The sequence below is a fragment of the Serinus canaria genome, chromosome 2, assembly GCF_022539315.1.
Source record: "Serinus canaria isolate serCan28SL12 chromosome 2, serCan2020, whole genome shotgun sequence".
NCBI lineage: Eukaryota > Metazoa > Chordata > Aves > Passeriformes > Fringillidae > Serinus > Serinus canaria.
The window spans coordinates 23,313,235-23,332,971 of NC_066315.1; the positions used below are offsets into that span (position 1 = coordinate 23,313,235).

At 34.7% G+C, this 19,737-nt stretch overlaps 1 protein-coding gene across 4 annotated transcripts in view; it reads left to right on the forward strand.

Moving 5' to 3' along the window:
• Window positions 1-19,737, forward strand: part of AKAP9 (A-kinase anchoring protein 9) — a 107,036-nt gene that overhangs the window by 21,044 nt on the left and 66,255 nt on the right. For 2 of the 4 annotated variants that reach the window (XM_018909398.3, XM_018909399.3), the window contains exons 2-5: window positions 4,084-4,338; window positions 12,441-12,485; window positions 18,655-18,708; window positions 19,112-19,282. In XM_018909398.3, the coding sequence (XP_018764943.3) occupies window positions 4,084-4,338; window positions 12,441-12,485; window positions 18,655-18,708; window positions 19,112-19,282 (525 nt within the window). The remainder of the gene's footprint in view (window positions 1-4,083; window positions 4,339-12,440; window positions 12,486-18,654; window positions 18,709-19,111; window positions 19,283-19,737) is intronic. The other 2 variants (XM_018909400.3, XM_018909401.3) reach the window with 2 other exon arrangements.

Here is a 19,737-nt window from a genome sequence, read left to right on the forward strand (position 1 = left end):
GAAGGTAGCTGAATAAATAAATAATGCTGCTGTTGTAATTATAGCAGTGCATTAACTGTCATAACTTAGATGATTTACACAAGTAATCCCCTCCACTCTGCAAGTTAGTTCCCTTCTGTCTCAAGAGTAAGTATTTAGTTCCAAACAGCGATTGATTCCTCTCTGCATTTCTGACTTTCTGCCAGTTGCAGCATACTGGCATTTAAAAGTGAAGATAATGTTGTACCAGGGTGTTGGTAATTTTGGTGCTAGTATATTGGTTTGGGATTATTGAATAGGAAGTTATAATTAGAACTAGATAAATGCATATATCATCTAAATAACTAAGTTTTTCTGTTCAATTGTTCTTTTGCTGTGGGAAATTATTTTGAAAAGTATACTCATTGTCAGTCTGCAAGCTGCTCTCTTGTAGTCTGGTGATTCTCAGTGTTTTTCTGTTTATAAGAGACAACATCTTGTGACAGAATTTAGTGGTAATATCCATTTCCCATTTTTCAAACTGATGGAAAGCAGAGTAGCTGTTGTAAATGACACTTCTGAAAATCTGGAAATAAACTAGTAGTTCTTCCTGCACAATTTTCTTGTCCCTTTTTATGCATTAAAAGGAAAGAAACATATTTTCATTCTCATTTCATTGTACACTGGATATTTGATGGAAATATTTCAGACAATATTTTTTTTTTCTAAATGCTATGAAATGAACATGTCTGTTTCCAAGAGTATTGGGGTTTTGCCCACAAGCAGGACTTGAAAAAACCTGTGAGCTGGGAATTGAAGTTTGTTATTTATTTAGTTGCAAAAGCTGAGAGTCAAGGAGAGAAATTGATTGTTCTTCACTACTGAAAAATACAGATGAAATTTTTAACAGAATTCAGTTCTGCTTGAAGGATCCAAGCAAGGTCTTAGCAGCATGATGGGAAAAGCTGGAGGCAATGTCTTGACAGATAGGTGAATAGTGTTAAAAAATGCTCTGGATTGGTTTTCATATGTGCTAAAAATGTGCTAATTGAATGGTGGCTGACCGTGTTTCCGATGCTTTCGCGGGGTAAGGTGCTCATTCTCATTTGGTTCTCAGAGGTGTATCAATGCAGAGAGCCTGTTCTGAGTGTCCTTCAGCTTCTGTTTCTTTGCAACCTTCCTCCTCCACGCGTACCTCCTGCGTTTACATACTTGGCCCTCACTTGCAATTTTTGTAACTCAGCAGAGACTTGACATTGAATTGTTTCAAAACTGCAGATTCAGAGCTGATGGACACAGCATTAAGATCTCCACAGGCTTAGTTGTGGCATAATTAAGCTGTTGTGTCTAGAAGACAGCATAAGACACTGTATCAGTGTGTATTTGTTTCACATTTTGTTCACACCAGTAAAATCTATTTTTCTAGAAATGCAAAATCTGGAAGTATTTTTAATTGAAAATTTTAGTTCTAAAGAATTTGTTTTCCTTGGCTCCCATGACTGCTGGTGGACTTTTCCCTGCTTGTCATTGCAACAATGATAGATCCTCAACTGTAGTTTATGAGAAGGAATTTGGTATCTGAGACTCCCTTGTTTTGATATGAGCATGACAGAATGTGTTTGGTCAGCAGTAGCTTTCTGCTGTGCTGCTTCTCTTATTTCTAGCTTTTAAAATTTGATTAAAAATACAAATTTAAAGTTATGTTGCATTAGTAGATGGACTGTTCTTTGTGTAACCCCACACCTGAATGTGTGGGGTTAAAAGTGCTATGATTTGTGCATACATCCATCACTACTAGTGCAGTTATTTCCAGAGTCCTAGATCCTCATATGGAATTTGTCAGTTAAGAACTTGTGTAATACAAGAATGTAACATTTTCATTTTCACATGTGTTTAGCTTTCACATGTGCTCATCTTCATCAGTGTTTAAACAGAAAAAAAAATAGGATCTGCTTATAACTGCCATGGTAGGTTTTAATCTGTTAATTCTGAAGAAGTGAAAGTCAACAACTTTGAAAGGAGGGAAATCTGGCATGCCCAGATGCTTCAGTTAAAATATGCAAAATACTTGAGGAGAGACAAGGAGTAATTCATTTGTCCTTGAGCTACACATCTAATTTTGTAGACAAATAAAGACTGTAAAGCTGCTTTAAAAAAGCCAACTTAACTTTCCATTACAGAAGATTTCAATCAAGTTGGGGAAGAGAGTTCTTGACCAGTGGCACTACATGTCATTTATTACTTAGAAATAAAACATTAAAAAAGCAAAATCTCTCAGTAGTTACACTTGAAGTCGGGTTGTTTGCTTTCTTTCATTGGGACATTTGTACAAAAGTTCTGCTTTTCTTTTGGATAAACTGAAAGTATTTTATTTGAGATAAACTTACAGTTTTAGGAAAATGTAGTAATATCCTAAGGGAACAACTGGAACCTTTACCTTTCCCATTTTTGAGAAACTAAATAATTTTGAGAAACTGAATCTCTCTTTAGTTTGGTTTAGGTGTGGTTGGTTGGCTGTTTTGGGGTTTTTTTCTCTTAAACTTTGAAGTAGAAGGAGACCTTTCTTTTCTTGTTTAGAATTTTTGAATTTAATGGATTTTTTGTGAAATAACAAAAGATACATATTTTAAAAATAGAAAAAAAATCACAAAATTGAACTAATTAGAAAAGTAGTAGGGAGGAGGTTAAGTATTAAGTACTTAGGTGAGCATATTTGGCTCAGCACATGTTCAGGTCTTCCTCCTCTAACCAGAGCAGGAGCCATATGCCAAGCTGTCGTCGTAAGAAAGGAGAGGAGGCTGAGGAAACCCACAAAGAAATACAAATAAAGGGACAAAAGCATAAATCAGCCACAAGTCAGAACTGATCTCTCAGTGATGCATTCAGACTGAGGCTTCTCAGCTCTCTTGGGGCCAGATGAGAGCTAGAAAGCTCTTCAGGTGACATCTTGCACTGTAACCAAACGGTGACTGGGAAAGGGGATCCATGGGTCCTGTTCAGTTTGGATGCTCCTGAAGAAGTTGGATGGAAGCCTGGCTTTCTCGACTGGTGAATATCATGAGCAAATATGCTGTCTTTTCTGTATTTGTTTTCTTACAATTGCAGTGTGTTTATTTAAAAAAAACACGGTGACTGAGTGTCAGTTGATGTTGAAAGTTTAAAGTTTTAGGGTCTTTATTTGTATGCTGGAGCTACATTTATGGAATGTATTGTAGTACATAATGTTGGATGCTTCAATTGGAAAGTAGAGATTCTTGTTTTCAGATTTTATTGATGAGATCTTTTTCATTTTGAATTTTAATTGGTAAACCCCAGTGTGCTTGTTATATTTATTTAAACAAAACTTCTGTCTTGTTAAGAAAAAAAAAATTAAATGGATTTTCTTGTGTAAACCACTGTAAAGTGATTAAAAGTGATAAGCTCTTCAAAAGGCAGTGTCTTACCGTATTTGAATAGCTTACATACTAATTGGTTTTTAAACTGTGTGCCTGGCTCACCTGTGACTTTTTGTTCATCAGCATGTTTTGCTACAAGGTAGTGTGTCTTGTAATCTGCTCACTTTCTGGTTTTAGAGTATTCCCTTAATAAGTATTTTGCTAGTTTGCTATTTCTTTGTGTTTTCAGTAACTTCATCAGCTTTTTGTGTTATAGCAAACTTTTTTAAAAGCTTCGTATGATACTTGCTTGAAGAGAAGTTTGCTTTTATCTGTCTCTGAAATAAAAACTAAACGGAATTGCTGTAAATTATTTTAAAGTTCCTATGAAATTGAAAAATGGGATGAGGTTATTTCATTGCATTTGTCCTCTATAATGACATTTGTACCTTTACCTTTGAATGTCTTGATTTTTAGGTATCAGTCAATGGAACAGTAACTTGCGAGTATGAAACTGAAAAGGAATTAATTAACTGAGTGTTGGTTTGCATTTAAGATTTTGTTAAAGCAAAGTATCTAAATGGAAAAATAATCTGGGTCTGTCTCACATATGCAATATGAACTTCCACCTTGTTTTCACTAGTGATTAATTTGAAGCTTTATGTAGAATAGTGGGTAAGGCTTTGTGGAGGATGTCATTAGTAATGAAGAGGAAAAACTCACCTTTAACAAGATTTTGTCTTCTCTACAGCTTGCCCAATTTAGGCAGCGGAAGGCACAAACTGATGGTCAAAATGGATCAAAGAAGCAGAAAAAGAAGAAGAAAACAGCAAACATCAAAGATGAAGAATCAATACAAGATGGGATTGAAACTGATCGATCTCGAAGTGATGAAATATCCACATGCAGCAGTCGAAGGGGAGGAGCTGCTACTGCTGACTTTGCTATTATCAGGACTCTGCATAGTGGAGAAATTATCAAACACACCCCAGCTTACACCATTGAGGTAAGTTTGTCTAAGGCTACAGTCACTTTTGGGGGTGAGTGGGCATAAAATAATCCATTCATTTTGAGAATGGAAATAAAGGAATTGGATGAGATTTTGCACACTATTTCCTTTCTTCTGTCTGACTTTGTATGTCCAGAGAAGACAGTTTCTACTTGCCTGCTGGCATAATTTTTTTATTGTAGTCAGTTCCCTGTAGGGTATGGATAGTGTGTTTGTGTTTCTATACTCCTTAAATGTGCATAAATTAATTTTGTTTTATTAGAAGTTGTGGATTGAAGTGGATTTTTGGATTTCTGCACTTATGGCTACACCAAAATGCAAGTTTTTGCATCTTTCTTGTATGTAATTTGAGCCGCTCAGGTTAATGAAGATAAGGAATGAATTTAGAAATCACTACTGAGACCTGAGTGGTTTAAGAGATTGGTGAACAGTTACTCTACTTTTACTACTTAATGAAATATAATCCTAATTGCCATTGGCTGAAAGTACTTGCTCTGGCAAGTTTGGAAGATGCTGTGTGACGTACAGTGGCAGTCCAGTTTAGTTCTGAGTGGACATGAATTCATGTAATGTCATTACAGATAGAAGGGACAAGAAAGGCTGATGTTATTTACAGAATAACTTGTGGAAGCAGTGCTTCTGCAATGACATGAGTGGCGTTCTGAGGAAGCATCTCAATGCAAATTCCCAGCTCTGTGCAGATGAATACAGTAATTTTTGAGAGATGTGGTACAGATGAATGCTCTGCATTTTGACTTGCCAGTCCTGTGCTGGGATAATCTATTTGTAATGATTTTGGCTCCATTATTGTATTTCCAGCAACTGAGGACTAACTGAGAAGTTACACTTTTTGAAACTTTTTGCATTTTTGTTAACAAAACCCCCAAACTTACCATGGTGGAGAGGCAGATAGACTAAATCATACATGATAATGAAAACTTGTAAAGTAATTGATCCATTTATTTTACAGTTTTAAGCCTATAATACACTGGATTATATATATCAATAATAGATATATCAATATAGCAATACACTAGACATTTTGAACCTTGTAGGTATGTGCCTTTAATATGTAGCTTTTAATTCTTAGAAAGCTCATGTTGGAATTTCAAAACTGTAGTAACTCAATAAAACTCTCTGTTCAACTCAGATTTTCCTGGAGGAGGTAAGAAATTTTATAACAGAATAACTGTTTTCTTAGATGAAGATATGACTTCTTTACCTTCTAGGAAAAGAGAAAGATGTATTTTATGAAGTGAATCAGATTATCTACAGCTAATGAGACAAAACTGCTAGGGAAGAGAGGTGCTTAGAGAGAATCACTTAAATTGTTGTTTTAATAATGCAATAAATAGGACAACTGTATGAAGGAATTTCCTTGATCAAATATATTTTGAAGTTGCAGATGGACTCTGCTAATGTATTTCCTTTGTTAGGATAAATATCTCAAGTACAGTCAGAGAAAGAGGGTAAAGTACAGAGTCATGGAATAACTTGGGTTAAAAGGGACCTTTGAGGTCGTCTAGTCCAATCCTATGCTCACAGCAGGTCTAATTAGATCAGGTTGGTCCTAGTGGCCTGTGTTGGCCTCTAAATGCATACAAGACAAGACATAGATTATTTTAGAAATGGAAAAAATATCTGCATTTCAGATGCTAAAGATTGTATGTATGATACATCTTAAGATGGAGTATGATTTTTCTGAAGTTTGTCTTTCTCCCAAAGCAACTTATCTTTTGTTTAAATAAATAAATATGGAGACACTGGGGTTTCTGGTTTGCTGGTGGAGGTGGATTGTTTCTTTTTTAAAATGTAGCTTTCAAAGAATAAGCATTAGAATAATGTGAATTTGTAATTTGACTCTGTTGAGTTACTTAGTGACTTTTAAACCAGTATTCATTTCCACAAAAAAGAAAAAACACCCCACTCCCAATTGGGAGAGCATATTTTTTTTTTTTTTGTTAAATGTGGTCTGTAGCCTCCTTACGCATATTACTTAAATAAATAATTGGGTTTTTGTAGTTGGAAGGTGATGGCTAAAGTCTTTGCAATATTAATAGAAGAGGAAAAACTCTGAAACTGTTTCAGTGAATCTCATAATTTACTGGTTTTAGTCTTACAAGAGCAATGACTTGGACAGAGATCCTGTATTACAGTAATTGGATTGGAGCTTGCTGAGTTGAAATGGCAGCCACTGTAATAGGCAGTTTCAGGCTAATCTCTGCCATGGAGAATTACAGCTTTGAGCTGTTTGCTTTTTCACCCAGCATTAAGTTGTTGTAGGTTGCTGTGTCAGAAGAGTGAGACAGGCTTACTGGAAGCATTATGAAGGATCATTTTCTGGCTAAACTTTGATTCTGCTTATTTATTTTATCTTTTATTGGAGCTGATATTTAAAATTGTTCTTTCTGTACCACAAAATACAGACTCAGAATATCTGACTACACTGTCTGTCTCTAAAAATCTTGGCTGGGCTTCTCTGTGGTAGTTTTGTGGGTAGAAGTTTATCTCTCTGCAGTTCTTATAGTATGATTTTAAGTCCCCAGTGGAATTAGCATATCCAAATACAAGTAAAAAAGGGTTCTCTTACTCAATATGAATACAAGAAAGTGAAAGAGAGATACTACTCTGAGAGCTTATTTCCCTTGTGAAGGCAGAAGAGTTTCTTTTCAGAGAGGACAAAAGTGTTTAGAGTACAAAGAGGTTTTTTTACTGGCATACAATTCCTTTTTTTTTATTCCTTCTGTGTTCCTGAGGGTGGGTTCCTCTATCCCCCTGTGGTCTCTTCAGTTGCAGAACTAATTGGAAAAACTTTGGAAGAACTATCATTGTTTAGCCATTACATTTTACATTCCATCTGAACTCATTTGTAATCTCTAAAGTTTCCATCCACTGTTGGCGGAACAATTTAAAAGATTTCTTAGGGAAGTGCTAATTCCTATTTATTTGGTCTCTTGTTTCATGTTGGATGCTTTTTGTCTTTTTTTTTTTTTTTCACAAAGAGAATATTTTTTGTCTTTATTCTCTTGCACCCTGATATCTTTAGATGTTGACATCCATAGTGTCCTTTAGGTGTTGACATTCATAGTGTCCTTTTCCATATAGAGGTAAAAATAACCTAGACCACATAATAAAATAAACTGGAACCAATTAAAATCTTGGGTTTAGGATTGCTTCTTTTTGTGACTTCTGCAGCTAAAAATGGAAGAAAACTGAAGTCACTTCTAAGTAGATAATTGCTGAGATCACCTTTTCTGGGAAGCCTTGAAACATGGATTGGAGCACTCTGCTTTGTAAAAATGTCCTAATGTCAGAAAAGCAAAAGAAATTAACCTGTGTCACAGTAAAATTGTCCTTGAGTCACCTGGGTAGTAAAAGCTATTATACAAAGCTTCTTAGAAAAGAAAAGTTCAAAGTTCTGTGATGAAGAATACCTGTTAATTGACTAAGGTTGGATTAGTAACTCGTCTTCTGGTTTTTAAAGGTCCTTTTGGTAATAGTTTTAGAATAGCTTAACTGTTAACAGTTAGCAGTTAACAGTTGTAAAGTGGTAAAGTTAACAGTTGTAAAGTGGTAAAGCTCCATGTTGTTTCATTTTTCTAAGGTATTCCAGTTGTTAGTGTCTGAGATTTTGACAGACAAGGATCAGCAAGTGATTAAGAAGACTCTGGGTAGGGTTCTTGAGAACTGATGAGAAAAATGAGAGAAATCAGAAAGTATGTAAGCAGTATGGAGAAACAGTGAGGATGCCTCAGTGAGAAAAGGCATAAGTGGTGAATGTGGTAAGACATTCCTGTGATGGAAGCATGAAAGCAAAGAGCAGCTAAGGGCTTTGACTAGAAAAGAACTATTCTGGGATGTACAGTAAAGTGGAGGAATTGAAAAAAACCATGGATAAATAAAATGTAGTAAAAATTAGCCCAGTCTCTTCAGATAATACAGCATCCGTTGAAGCATGTTTTGAAATCAAAGAATGAAGAATAGCAAATGTTTGGAAATAGTCTGTTCAGTAGTAAAGTCAGTGTCACTGATAGAGAAGGTAGTAAATTCTCAGCAGCATATGAGAATGACTGAAGCCAGTCATTCTTTCCATTCACCATCTGGCCAGAAAATTGCCAGGATAACTTGTCAATTTTATTTGATTCATAAGACAACCTCTGATATTACGCCTTCCTTTATCTCTGTAAATACTCATATGTAATAGATTTACAGGCACAGAAATTACCTGTATTGGAGAATGGTCTCTGCAATTACAGGGTATATCACTTTAGATTAAGCATTTATAAAGCCATGTTACCAAAGAATAGAAACCTAATTGAATGCCTAGGTTACCACTGTTGATGGTGTTTTCTGATACCATCAGAGGTTTACACACTGCAGAGTTCAGTACCTTGCTGCAGGTTATATTCAGCTTTCGCAGCAGTTTATCTCCACTAAAATGCATTCAGTTTCAATTTGATCATAGTAAATTAGTTTGGATCGTAAATTACTAGAGAATTTGAGTTGAATGGTTTTTTATATTAGGAGCTAGGGAAGACATGATAAGGCAATATGAAAGAATAGCCCTTCATATTCAGAATGTTCTACAAATATTAAAGGCCCTTAGGGCTCAGGATTACCGAAAGAGAGGGTTTTATGTCTGGTATATTCTGTTTACATTCTCTTTGCCTCACTTCTAGTCTTGGTCTCCTTAATTAGACTTTCTTGTGATCCTCTATGAATTGCTATAAACCCATCTGAGAATGGCCAAGTCAAAATAACTTGGTCTATAATTAATCCAGCCTTTTGTAAGTTACATTTTCGTGACAGTTTTCACTGAAATCACAAAAAAGTTAGTAGTTTCTTTCAGGTAGAATTCTGTTCCATGATTATTCAATCTATGCCTTCATCCATTGCAATTCAAGTAGTTTAGAACCAAGTGTATGTTGGTTCTTGCAAAACATTTTATTGTCACCTACGGAAGTTTTCCCAAGAAATATGAAAATCACTTTGCAGTTTTTGTGGCAAATTTTGTATGTGAGTTCTTTTGTGAATCCTGGAGTATTGGGTGGTGCCCAGTGTCCAAGAACATAACTTTTGAGCAGTGCTTAACTGCATACAGAAACAAGTTACTTTAAAATGGGCCTGCTCTATTCCACAGGCTGATACTCCTTTTTTTTTTTTTTGTATTGTCTTGCAGTATTTCCTCTGATGTATATAGACAGAACTTTTTACAATTTTCTGAATACTGTTACCACTAAAGGTACCATCTGCAGAATTGATGGAGATAGTTGCCTATAAAGAGTCTTTGAGATGTCTCTTCAATGTATTTTAGCAATCAACTACATTGTCAGTGAAGAAAATACTAAATAAGGTGTTTAAGTATTTTGCCAGAAGAGAGTAACTGTGCAGCAAGAAAACACTGTAGGACATAGGTAATAGAATATGTGAAAAACAATTGTGGGGGTGTAACAAACACCTGTTTCAAATTCCATGAAGCGTTGAGAGACCTGATAAATAGCCTTCTTGGCATCATCCTGTCAAAGATTTTGTGTTGCTAAGAGTGTCTAGTAAGAATTTTTTAAAATTATTTCCGTTGAGACTGGACCCCTGTGGCTCAAATGAGCTATATAAAACTTAATTACTTTTGTTCACCAAAGAAGAAGTGAAGCATACAGAACTGGTAGCTTGATAATGAAAGGAAATGAATTTGAAATAAAGTTGGTCGGGTCTTAGGAAGTAACATAGCTGCTTGGAGGGCAAGATGACTGCCTGTGAAATGTTGACTATTTATAATGTCATCAGAATCTGTAATCAGATTCTCATAGCAAAAGAATATCATGAAGTCTTACAGTCTGGGGTGTAATGTGTGAGCTCATAGGATTTAATTCTCTTTAACTGGTTTTTAACATGGTTTGGATGATCCCCTTAACACAGGAGACAGTGCATTTAAATGGAGTTCATTTGGCCATCTTTCTGTCCTTAAAATAATAGAATCCCTTGGCAAAATGACTTGGTTTCAACATGCAAATAACTATCTAGATCCAGGACTGAAGTTGGCAGTTTAGAAAGATAGCTAATGCTGCTAACAGATGTTGTACACCTAAACTGATGGAGCACTATGTGGTTTTGACAATTTTGTAAAAAAATATTTTAGGCTTTTTTTTTTTTAATTTTAGGTTGGTATTCAGAAATGACCAACAATATATTAACTTTTTAATTGCCATAACAAAACAAGGAAATTATTCTCAATAATCAGCTTCCTATGAGATTTAATATTTCCTCACTCCAGCCTAAGCTTCAACCTACAATTTATTTCCCTTTTTCTATAATTATCTACTAGGTTTATCTACCTATAGTTTATCTGAGGATATACAAATTCATTTTTCATCTCCTTTATGAAAAAGAGACTGATTTTATAATTTAAAAAGGAATTTTTGCAAGGAAAAGCTATTGAAGAAGTGGGACTACTTATTCCTGTTTTTTGTATGTTGGAGAAGTGCCTATATTTCATGCTGTATATAAAGATTTCTTGAAGAGTTCTTAGATCTAGCTATATATATACACATTTATAGTAACTCTTCTGAGCTTCTATAGGAATGCTTCTAACCATTCTTTGTGAAGACTCCTGAATTGGAACAAACCATGAAAAATTGTAAGAAGGTGACAACCATATGTTTGTTATCTCTGTTATGAAAAAAAAAATTGTTTTTCTCTGATTTTATTTCTTCCAGAGGATTTTGTCCTAGACCAAGGACATAGACTACAAACAAGATGTAATTTTTTTGTATGAATGTAAATATATGCAAATATTGATATATATATAAATAATATGAATAAAATATATTTGTGTGAAATTGAAATATTTTAAAATACTAATTTTGTATTTCATAGCAGAAACACTTTTGTCACCCTAGAGCTTTAAAACATAATTTTGATTTCTGTTTCAATTCTGTTTCTTATTTTTGAGGTGGACCTGTTTTTATTTTTTATAATGATATGCACTATATGAATTTTAACTTCCAAATAAATATTTTAAGGCAATATTGTGCACTCTGTACATGAAACAATACCCTTTGTTTAGGTTAATTACATTCTGGAGCTGCATATTGGATTCAAAATATGTAGAATCAATGTTAGGATTGTAAAAACTGCAGAACTTCAGGAGGTCTGAGTGGTAGATTACTTTGAAAAAAAAACCAAAACAACAGCTGACCTTCCAAATTTTACCTATGTCTATTGATGCAAAATATATACCATGTTCCTTTGAAAATAGGCCTGAAAGAACTCAATATAAAATTGAGAAATTTAATGTGAGGCTGACTAACGTGTTAAGTTCTATTACGTGTACATCATTTTTGCCAATGTAGTTGGCAAAAATGATGGTTGGTGACACTTCTCAAGTTCTCAGGTTTTTCTTTCAAGTGCACTTATTCCATGATCATGCATCTTATATACATAATTTGCATCTTTTCCCACGAACATTTTGATTCTCAAAATTCATACAGTTTATGTAGTTCATCAGGATACACTGTGTTTCATTCAGGCCTCTGCCATGGCACATCTATGCTCTGTTTGTTAAGGCTTTGTTCCCTTCATTCCTCTACTTCGTTAGATCACAAGACTTTAGTCTTTGTCTTATTTTCCCTTGGTTTCCATGGAAGCTGAAGGATGAGTGTTTGTTTTAAAATTCTAGTCGGCATCAAAAGTCTTGCATGTATGAAAATTATGTTCTATACAAGATTGTGTTCTTAAGCCAGCAACGTTTCTAATTAGGTAAAATTGATATAGCAGAGACAAGTTCTTTTCTTGGTACTTCTCAGTTCTTTTTAAAAAACCAAAAATAAATATCAGGAAAGTAAGTTAAATTTTCAAAATATTGTTTTGTACCTGTAGTTGTGTGGAGATTTTATCAGGTAATGATAGTGTTTCTATGATCATAGTTCAACAGCAAAATGACTTCATTAAAGCTGGGATTTCAAGTGAAGGCAACGATTGCTGTAAATATACTCATTAAATTCACATACACCTTGGTGTTTTCAAATACTGTAAAATGGAAAATGTCTTGTTTAGTATTTTTAGAGTGCCATTATTGTAAATATTTTAATATTTTGTTTTAGCCGGAAAGTGAAGTTTCCACCACAGTAGAAGATTACAGTTCTGAGGTAAGACTGAAGTAATCCTTTTCCTAGCTTTTCTTTCAACCTTTTTTGTTACATGTTTGCTGCAATGCTGTGCATAGTTTTTCAGAAGGAGAAGGAAAGAAAGAGCAGATGTGATATTATGGACAAATCTGTTGCATGTTGTTACTGGTATAATCAATGTACCATTAAAGCAAGCATTATGTCAACTCCATAATGGGATGGCTACTATAATAAATAATGCAGTATGTACATAAACTGTTGTAGCAGTGTCATCCTTAAGGTTGTATTAATCCTTTGTATTGCCATGGGAGTATTGGCTGTGCATAATCTCTACTAATTTTCTGTGAGAGACTATTTAACAAGTCGATTACATTTTAATGAGTTTCAAAGCAGCCTCAGTGACTGGCTGAGTGTCAGTCTGCTGGTGGGAGATGATGAGTGATTGCCTGTGCATCGCTTGTTGTTTGGCTGGTTTGTTTTCTTTCACTTATGAAGCTGACTGTATCTCAGCCCATGAATTTCAGTTGCTTTTGCCCTTCCAGTTCTCTCTTTCCACCCTGCTGGTGGGGGAGTGAGTGACTGAAGTGGGGGCTTAGCTGCTAGCCAGAGTCAGCCCACACATTGGCATCTTCAGCTCATCTCTGACACGCTGAAGGGTAGTTGTGTGTGTGGAACTTGGGTCCTGTCAGATAAAACAGTTATGTTTGTAAGGAGTAAACTGCCTCGTGCATAAATGTTGGTCAAGAACATGCCAGTAAGAAATAGCCATGGAACATCTGAATACAGTAGGAATTGCTTTTAGTTTGAAAATCTAATTTTTCATGTCTCAAACAATCACCTTGTGTAGGAACAATCTGGGTTTTATTTTGCAGTTCTCTTTGCTAAACAGTTTAGAACAAACTCACCCAGAATCTTAAGCTTTGGCAACAAGTAAGAGGGGATGAAGTAAATCAAATTAATCTCATTGCTGTTTGCCATCAAGAGTGTGGCAGACATACTTTTGAAGAACTGCCATGACTGTAGTGTACCTTTTTAGAATATGCATCACCATGGTGTGTGATTACTTTTTCATGGAATTTGCAGTATGTGAAGAATGAACCCTTGAAAGCAGTTGACAGTGTCGTTGATATTCATGTATTTTGACAAGTGAGACATATTACATATGTAATGAAGTATGGATGAAATTCTGATCACTTCTAAGGTGGTAGGAAGCAGTGCTGGAGACATTGCAAAAGCTGAAGAAAACATATCTTTGCACAGGGCAACAAGATACAGAAAATATCCGGTGTAATATAATGCCTCATGGTGATTGTTCTGATTTTAGTACTTGGGGCTTCAGTTTCAGTTGAATTTAAAGCTCTCATTTTAACATGAAGTTTCACATCTAAACACTTCATTCTTCAACGATTTCCGTGGAAAACCTGCAGAGGATATTAGGGAGCAAATTTTCAGGTACTGAAGTCATAGAAGAATAGAATTGCTGAATGGGAAGAATAGGAATAGGAAGAACAGAGATATCTGAATATTCTTTACAAAATTACAGATTTCCTAAAAAATGTAGTGGCAGATGCATTACTAGGCAGTTCTTATTTCTGCAAAAAGACTTTTTACCTTACTGAGAGTTATTTTCTGTTTTGCGTTGCCTACATAAATAGGCAACACAAAACTCATGAATAATAGCATGATACTGGCTCTGGTAAAGAGCAAGCTCAAGCTGTCAGATTTGCCATCTTTTCTAATTAACTATTTTAAATTCCATTTCATTACAATTAGTTTTTTCATTTACAGTTGTTATCTGAAATGGGGAGACATCACATTTAGGAATGCAGATATTTTAGGAGCTGATTTTTCAATATGTTTCATATCAGCTGTAATGTGACTTTTATAATTAAAAGCTCTGCTTCCATTCATGGACACAGTGTAAATAAAATTATCTGAAAGCTTTTCAGTTGAAGATGAGAATAAATTAATTTTTTTCTGTAGCATCATAATTATGCAGATATATAAAATATTGAGCTTATGGTCTTTTTCAAATACATTATTTCCTTTTCATAATGCTAAGAAAACCCATATTTGAAGAGACATAGGTCTGTTGATCCATTTTTTTCCTTTTAATTTAGAACATCTGTATTATTTTTAGTGGTTTTGCCAGAAATTAAGTTGAATTGAGGTTTTCATGCTTTGAATTCAAATAGGTTGTAAATAGTTTGTTTTGTTGTTGTTGATAATTAAATCAGATGGTGTTAATTCTTCAGCCCCTTCTCCTGAGGAATTGATAAAACTAAGTGATAAGGTATTTCCCTCTTTAGGAGACTTACCAGACACAAAATTAAAAGGCAGTACAGTTATCTAAGTAAAACTGAAGGTATGTTTATATAAGAATTCTTGTATTAAAGGAAGTTTATTGTAAATACAGTCTTTTGTTCAGTTTTGCTCAGGCACCTTTCTAATACCTACACTATCAAGGTAGTAGCTGACTGCAGATTGATAAATCCTTCATATATCCAGCTTGTCTTTTGGGACAAGTTCCTCCATGTGAGCAGCAATGACACCTAGCTTCATAGTCTTAAATTATAATGGTGGTTAGCTATTAAGGGTCATGGTTTGAACTCAGAACTAAGGGAAGTTAGGGTTTTCCTAACAGTTGAAATTTTGAGGGATTTTATAACTGTGTAAGGTAAAGTTGCCCCCGTACATTTTCCTTATGCCTCAGTTTTATGGTATAATTGAAAAGCTGTTCCATCTGATTTTTTTCTCTTCTTGGTTCTCTTTCCAAAATGCAAAGTATATCTCTGAAAAGATGGTTAATACAAAGTCTAGAAAGTTGTTTGGTTTGATAAATTTTAATGAAATTCTATACCTCAACCTTAACTACTGCATAAAGAAATCAGTTGCTATTCTGTTACTATATAGAAAAATATATTAAGCCATGATATTTTAAAAAGTCATCAGTAGTTCTCCTTTAGAAGTTACTAACCTCAGTTACAGGATTGTAACTATTTTTGCTACAATCTAAAAATGGCCTTTGTGTATGGAGTATAAACCCTCCCCACCAAAACCTCCAAAATATGCTGAAATTCATTTTCCCAAGGTAACCTGATTGCTAATTTTAGCTAAGTTCCATGTAGTCAGTTGTGACATAACTAGAAAATTCAGGAGAGGCTAAGAACATTGACAAGCAGTGTTCAAGGTCTTAATATTAATTTTTAGGAAGGAATCAGGTGTCCAAAATGTACAATAATGGGTTAAGGGGGAAAAAAAACATAAGGTAAAATTGTTAATATGTTCCAGATACTTCTGTATGTTTCTACTACCAAATCAAATAAGTCTGTTAAGCAGAACTGTATGTCCTGATTTATGCTGAGCAATAATTTATTATTTATAGAGGGAAATTTCTGTAGTAATGGTATTAATGTTGTAAGTAGTTACACATTATATATTATTACTGCTGGTTTTGAGATACAATTTCAAGTGTTTCAAGGTCTAAGGAACATTAGATAGGGTACAGTGATTTCATAAATGTAATCCTGCCCTCTGGTGGCATTTGTCATGAATCACTGCCTTAATCCAGTGGTGGAGGTTGGTTTTCCTTGTGTTTCTCAGAAAGAAGATTCCTTTCATTTGCTTTAAGCATATATATTAACTGATGCAATAGAAATGAAACCTTTTTTTTAGCCATTAGACTACATATTATATTTTACTTTATAATACTAAATAACATTTCTGTGAATTATTTTGGATATGCAAGGAAGGAAGATCAATCAGACATAATGTCCTTTGAAACTTCCATAACATTCACTTGTTTTGTATTGTTTGTTCACCCAAAACTGTGACTGCTGAGTAATGTATTGTAAAATTTAAGCTATTCTTATTTGTGATTATTTGCTGATGCAATTTTATCCAGAGCTCATGTTACTTCTTGGTTCCATTATGTTAAAATGGTATGTGGTTTGATTCTTTCAATGTTTAATTGTTTCCTGGGGTATGTAACTAAGCACATCAAAAGTAATTAAGGCATAAGAATGTTTCAGTTTAAAGGTGAACTGCAAAGCTTTGAAAGAAGGAATTATAAAAGTCCACATGAAGAGCATTTATAGACTTGCAGAAGATCTTTAAATGGGTAAATCAGTGGGAACATAGTCCAAAACACAAGAGTCCTGCAGGCCTTGTTTAGCCATGTGCTGACAACAAAGTTGGCATCTGAACTACTGAACTCATATATTTCAGATGAGTGGAAAATTAAATTTTAATTAAGATATTTTGAAGCTAGTAACTCATTACCAGTTGTTTGTCTGCTCTTACACAGCACAATTTGTCATGCTAGGGGTTGCCAGGCTACTCCCAAGGTTTCCCTCAACACAGCACCCTGCTGTGGCTGTCTGGCTGGGGTATTTTTCACAGATTGCAGAGCAATTTGTTGCCTTGTCATGTTTCTACTTACACTTTGCCAGGAGACATTTGAAAGAGGAGGTATCAGATGAGAAGAGCATGGACTACCATGTTACTGTGTGGATCACTTTTGCAATGTCAAAGAGTTACACTCCCATGGAATGGAGCAGGATTTCTGACATTCCGCACAGTTGATTTGAATGTGTGTAGCAAAATCTCTTCTCGCAGTTAAAGGTCTTTTGTAGAACTTTCAGCTGCTGAGCAGTCTGGAACAGCTAATGAGATAAGACTTTTGTGCCTTTCCTGTTAGCTGTTGTTACAAAGTGTCTTTAGTAGTTGCACATTGCTATGATTCATGGGAAGAGAAGTGTATCCACTGTGGTAGGTTACAGTGATTGTACACTGCCTCTTTCTCCGTGAAGCCTAAGTAAAATGGGAGTTGCAAAGGGGAAAGGAAGGATTTCATAGAGGTTTCTGTTAAACTACTAGTGTTGTTAATCTGGGACATATGCCAAAATCTGAATAAAGATGTTGGTGCCAGGCACTGCAAAGACATTTGTGTTTCTGAAAGAGGAGCAAACATCTGGCAATACACAAATGATACAGACTGCCTCTCTGAGTTGCCTGGACTTCTGTTTGCTGCAATTTTCTTTGTTCCTGCTAAACTAAGGTAGTAATCTCTGTGGTGTCTTTTTTTTTACTGGGAAAATCAGAAATTGAAAGGGCACTGGATCAGCTCTGCAAATTCTCTAATGAAGATTTATTCATTCGCCTAATACAAATTCAATGACTGTATTGATCCCATTTTTAACAGTGCACTTATTGATTTGCCAGGCGTGATAGTTATTTCTAAGTAAGTCCTGATCCAGGCTATGGCAGACATCTGAGCAGTACAGCTTCTTTTTTGATTTAAACATAATATTTGGATCTGAAATACTATGCTGCCTTTCCATTTCTAGTACCATTATTTTTGTTTCGGACTGATATAATAATGAGCTCTGAGGAGAAATGCAGCTTTTCTAGCTTTCTCATTTTTGAACATTGGTCTGCTGTTTTAAAAGCCTGCCTGTTTGATCATTACTCATGTGTACATAGCATGCTCTTTTCATTTGGATTTTTTTTTTTCCTATAACTGCTACTTTGGCTTGTGCTTGCCTTTTGGTGATTTGCTGGTTTTGGTTTGTACAGTCAGTAGAACCAAAATTCTCATAGAAGCTGAAAGGGCTTGCAGTGTTAGGTGAGTGAAAGAGGATTTCTTTTCAAATGTCTTATGTCAGATGTATAATTTCTTTTTTTTTTTTCAATTTCATGAAAATTCCTTCAAATTGAGAATGAAAGTCTGTGATACTGCCTTTCATCTCCTATCAAGAGATAGGTGACTTTCAGAAAGACTAAATTTTATGGTGTATAAAAATCTTTCAGAAAGCATAACTATGTTTAGTAATATATAAATATATTTTAAAATGCAACAGTGCTGCATTTTAATGATTTAAAAGATAAAGCTTTGCATTAACCTTTAAATCTGAAGTCCTTTGTTTTCTCTAGATGTTGGTTGGTAATAAGGTTTTTTGTTTTTAGACAATACTATTTATTTTTGCAATTTTGGGTATTTTACCTGTTATCTGTGCTTACTTTGATGCAATTTGCTATATAAAAAGCTGTTTTGTATATCATGAAATAAATTTTTGTAGCATAACAATTCCCACGAATTTGCAGAAATTGCCACATAAGATTCAAGTAAGTGGGAAATAAAAATCAAACATTATTTCAAATAATGTATTTAGAAATTGTCTTTATACAGGTAAATGGTTGCAGTTTTGTGACAAGAACAGCTATACCTGCAGATTTAATCAGGGTACAGTATTGCAAATTGAATCGGAATACTAATGGAGATTACTAAACACCTCAATGTTGAACAAAAATTGTGTTGCTGACTAATACTTTATTTTGCATGCTGTGCTCTACATCTGCACTGTTTGCTATATTAATATAGTGTATCCTTAAACTTGAAATGCAAACCAGTTTAGTCCATCTATTTAGGCTAAAGTTATAGAGCACAACTCACAGAAACGTTTTGTGTCAGTGCTTTTGAGGTGTGAATTATACTAACAAAGGAGGTTACCATGGCAATAAGATATTTGATGCTCTATTGTATGTTAATGTTCTAAGGTGGCATTTGGTGCAGAATTTGATGCTTGACTTTATTTACTGTGATAAAACATAAAAATTGGCATGTAAAGGAACTTGGATTGATTTAGGAAGAAGAATTTGGAGTTGGAGACATTCATTCAGAGCATGGAATGCAGCACTCACACACACAGCTAGAGGTGATGGAGAATCAGTTGGCTGAGAAACAGCAAGAGATTGAAGAACTAAGCAGAGAGATAGAAGAAATGAGGGCAGCCTATGGTACAGAAGGATTGCAACAGGTATAATTACCTTATGTTGCTTTCTGCTTGCTATTTGGTTACGTGCAAAAATGCAGCGCCTCACTGGAAAGAGTTCACACTAATGATAGCTGTTTAGAATGCACTCAGTGTGTGATATAGAATTAATTACATGTAATTTCTTTCAGTCATATGCCATGTGTTCTGTTACTTTGAATGGCATTTCCATTGTGTGTCCTTTTTCTCTGTATTTTGTGACTAAAATTCGAATTGTCTTTGCAGTGAGATTCTTCAAATTAGGAACGGAAAGACAATTTTCTTCAAGAAAAGCCCTAATTCTTCTCTACTTGTGCAAAGACTTTAATGTCTTCCTGCTCCTCCAAGATCAAAAAACCCTCAGGTTTTACTCCCTCAGGAATAATATAACTGAACCAAAATGTATTTATATGTCAGACTTTGCAGTGTGAAATACAAAAACAACAGTGTCAGAATGTTTT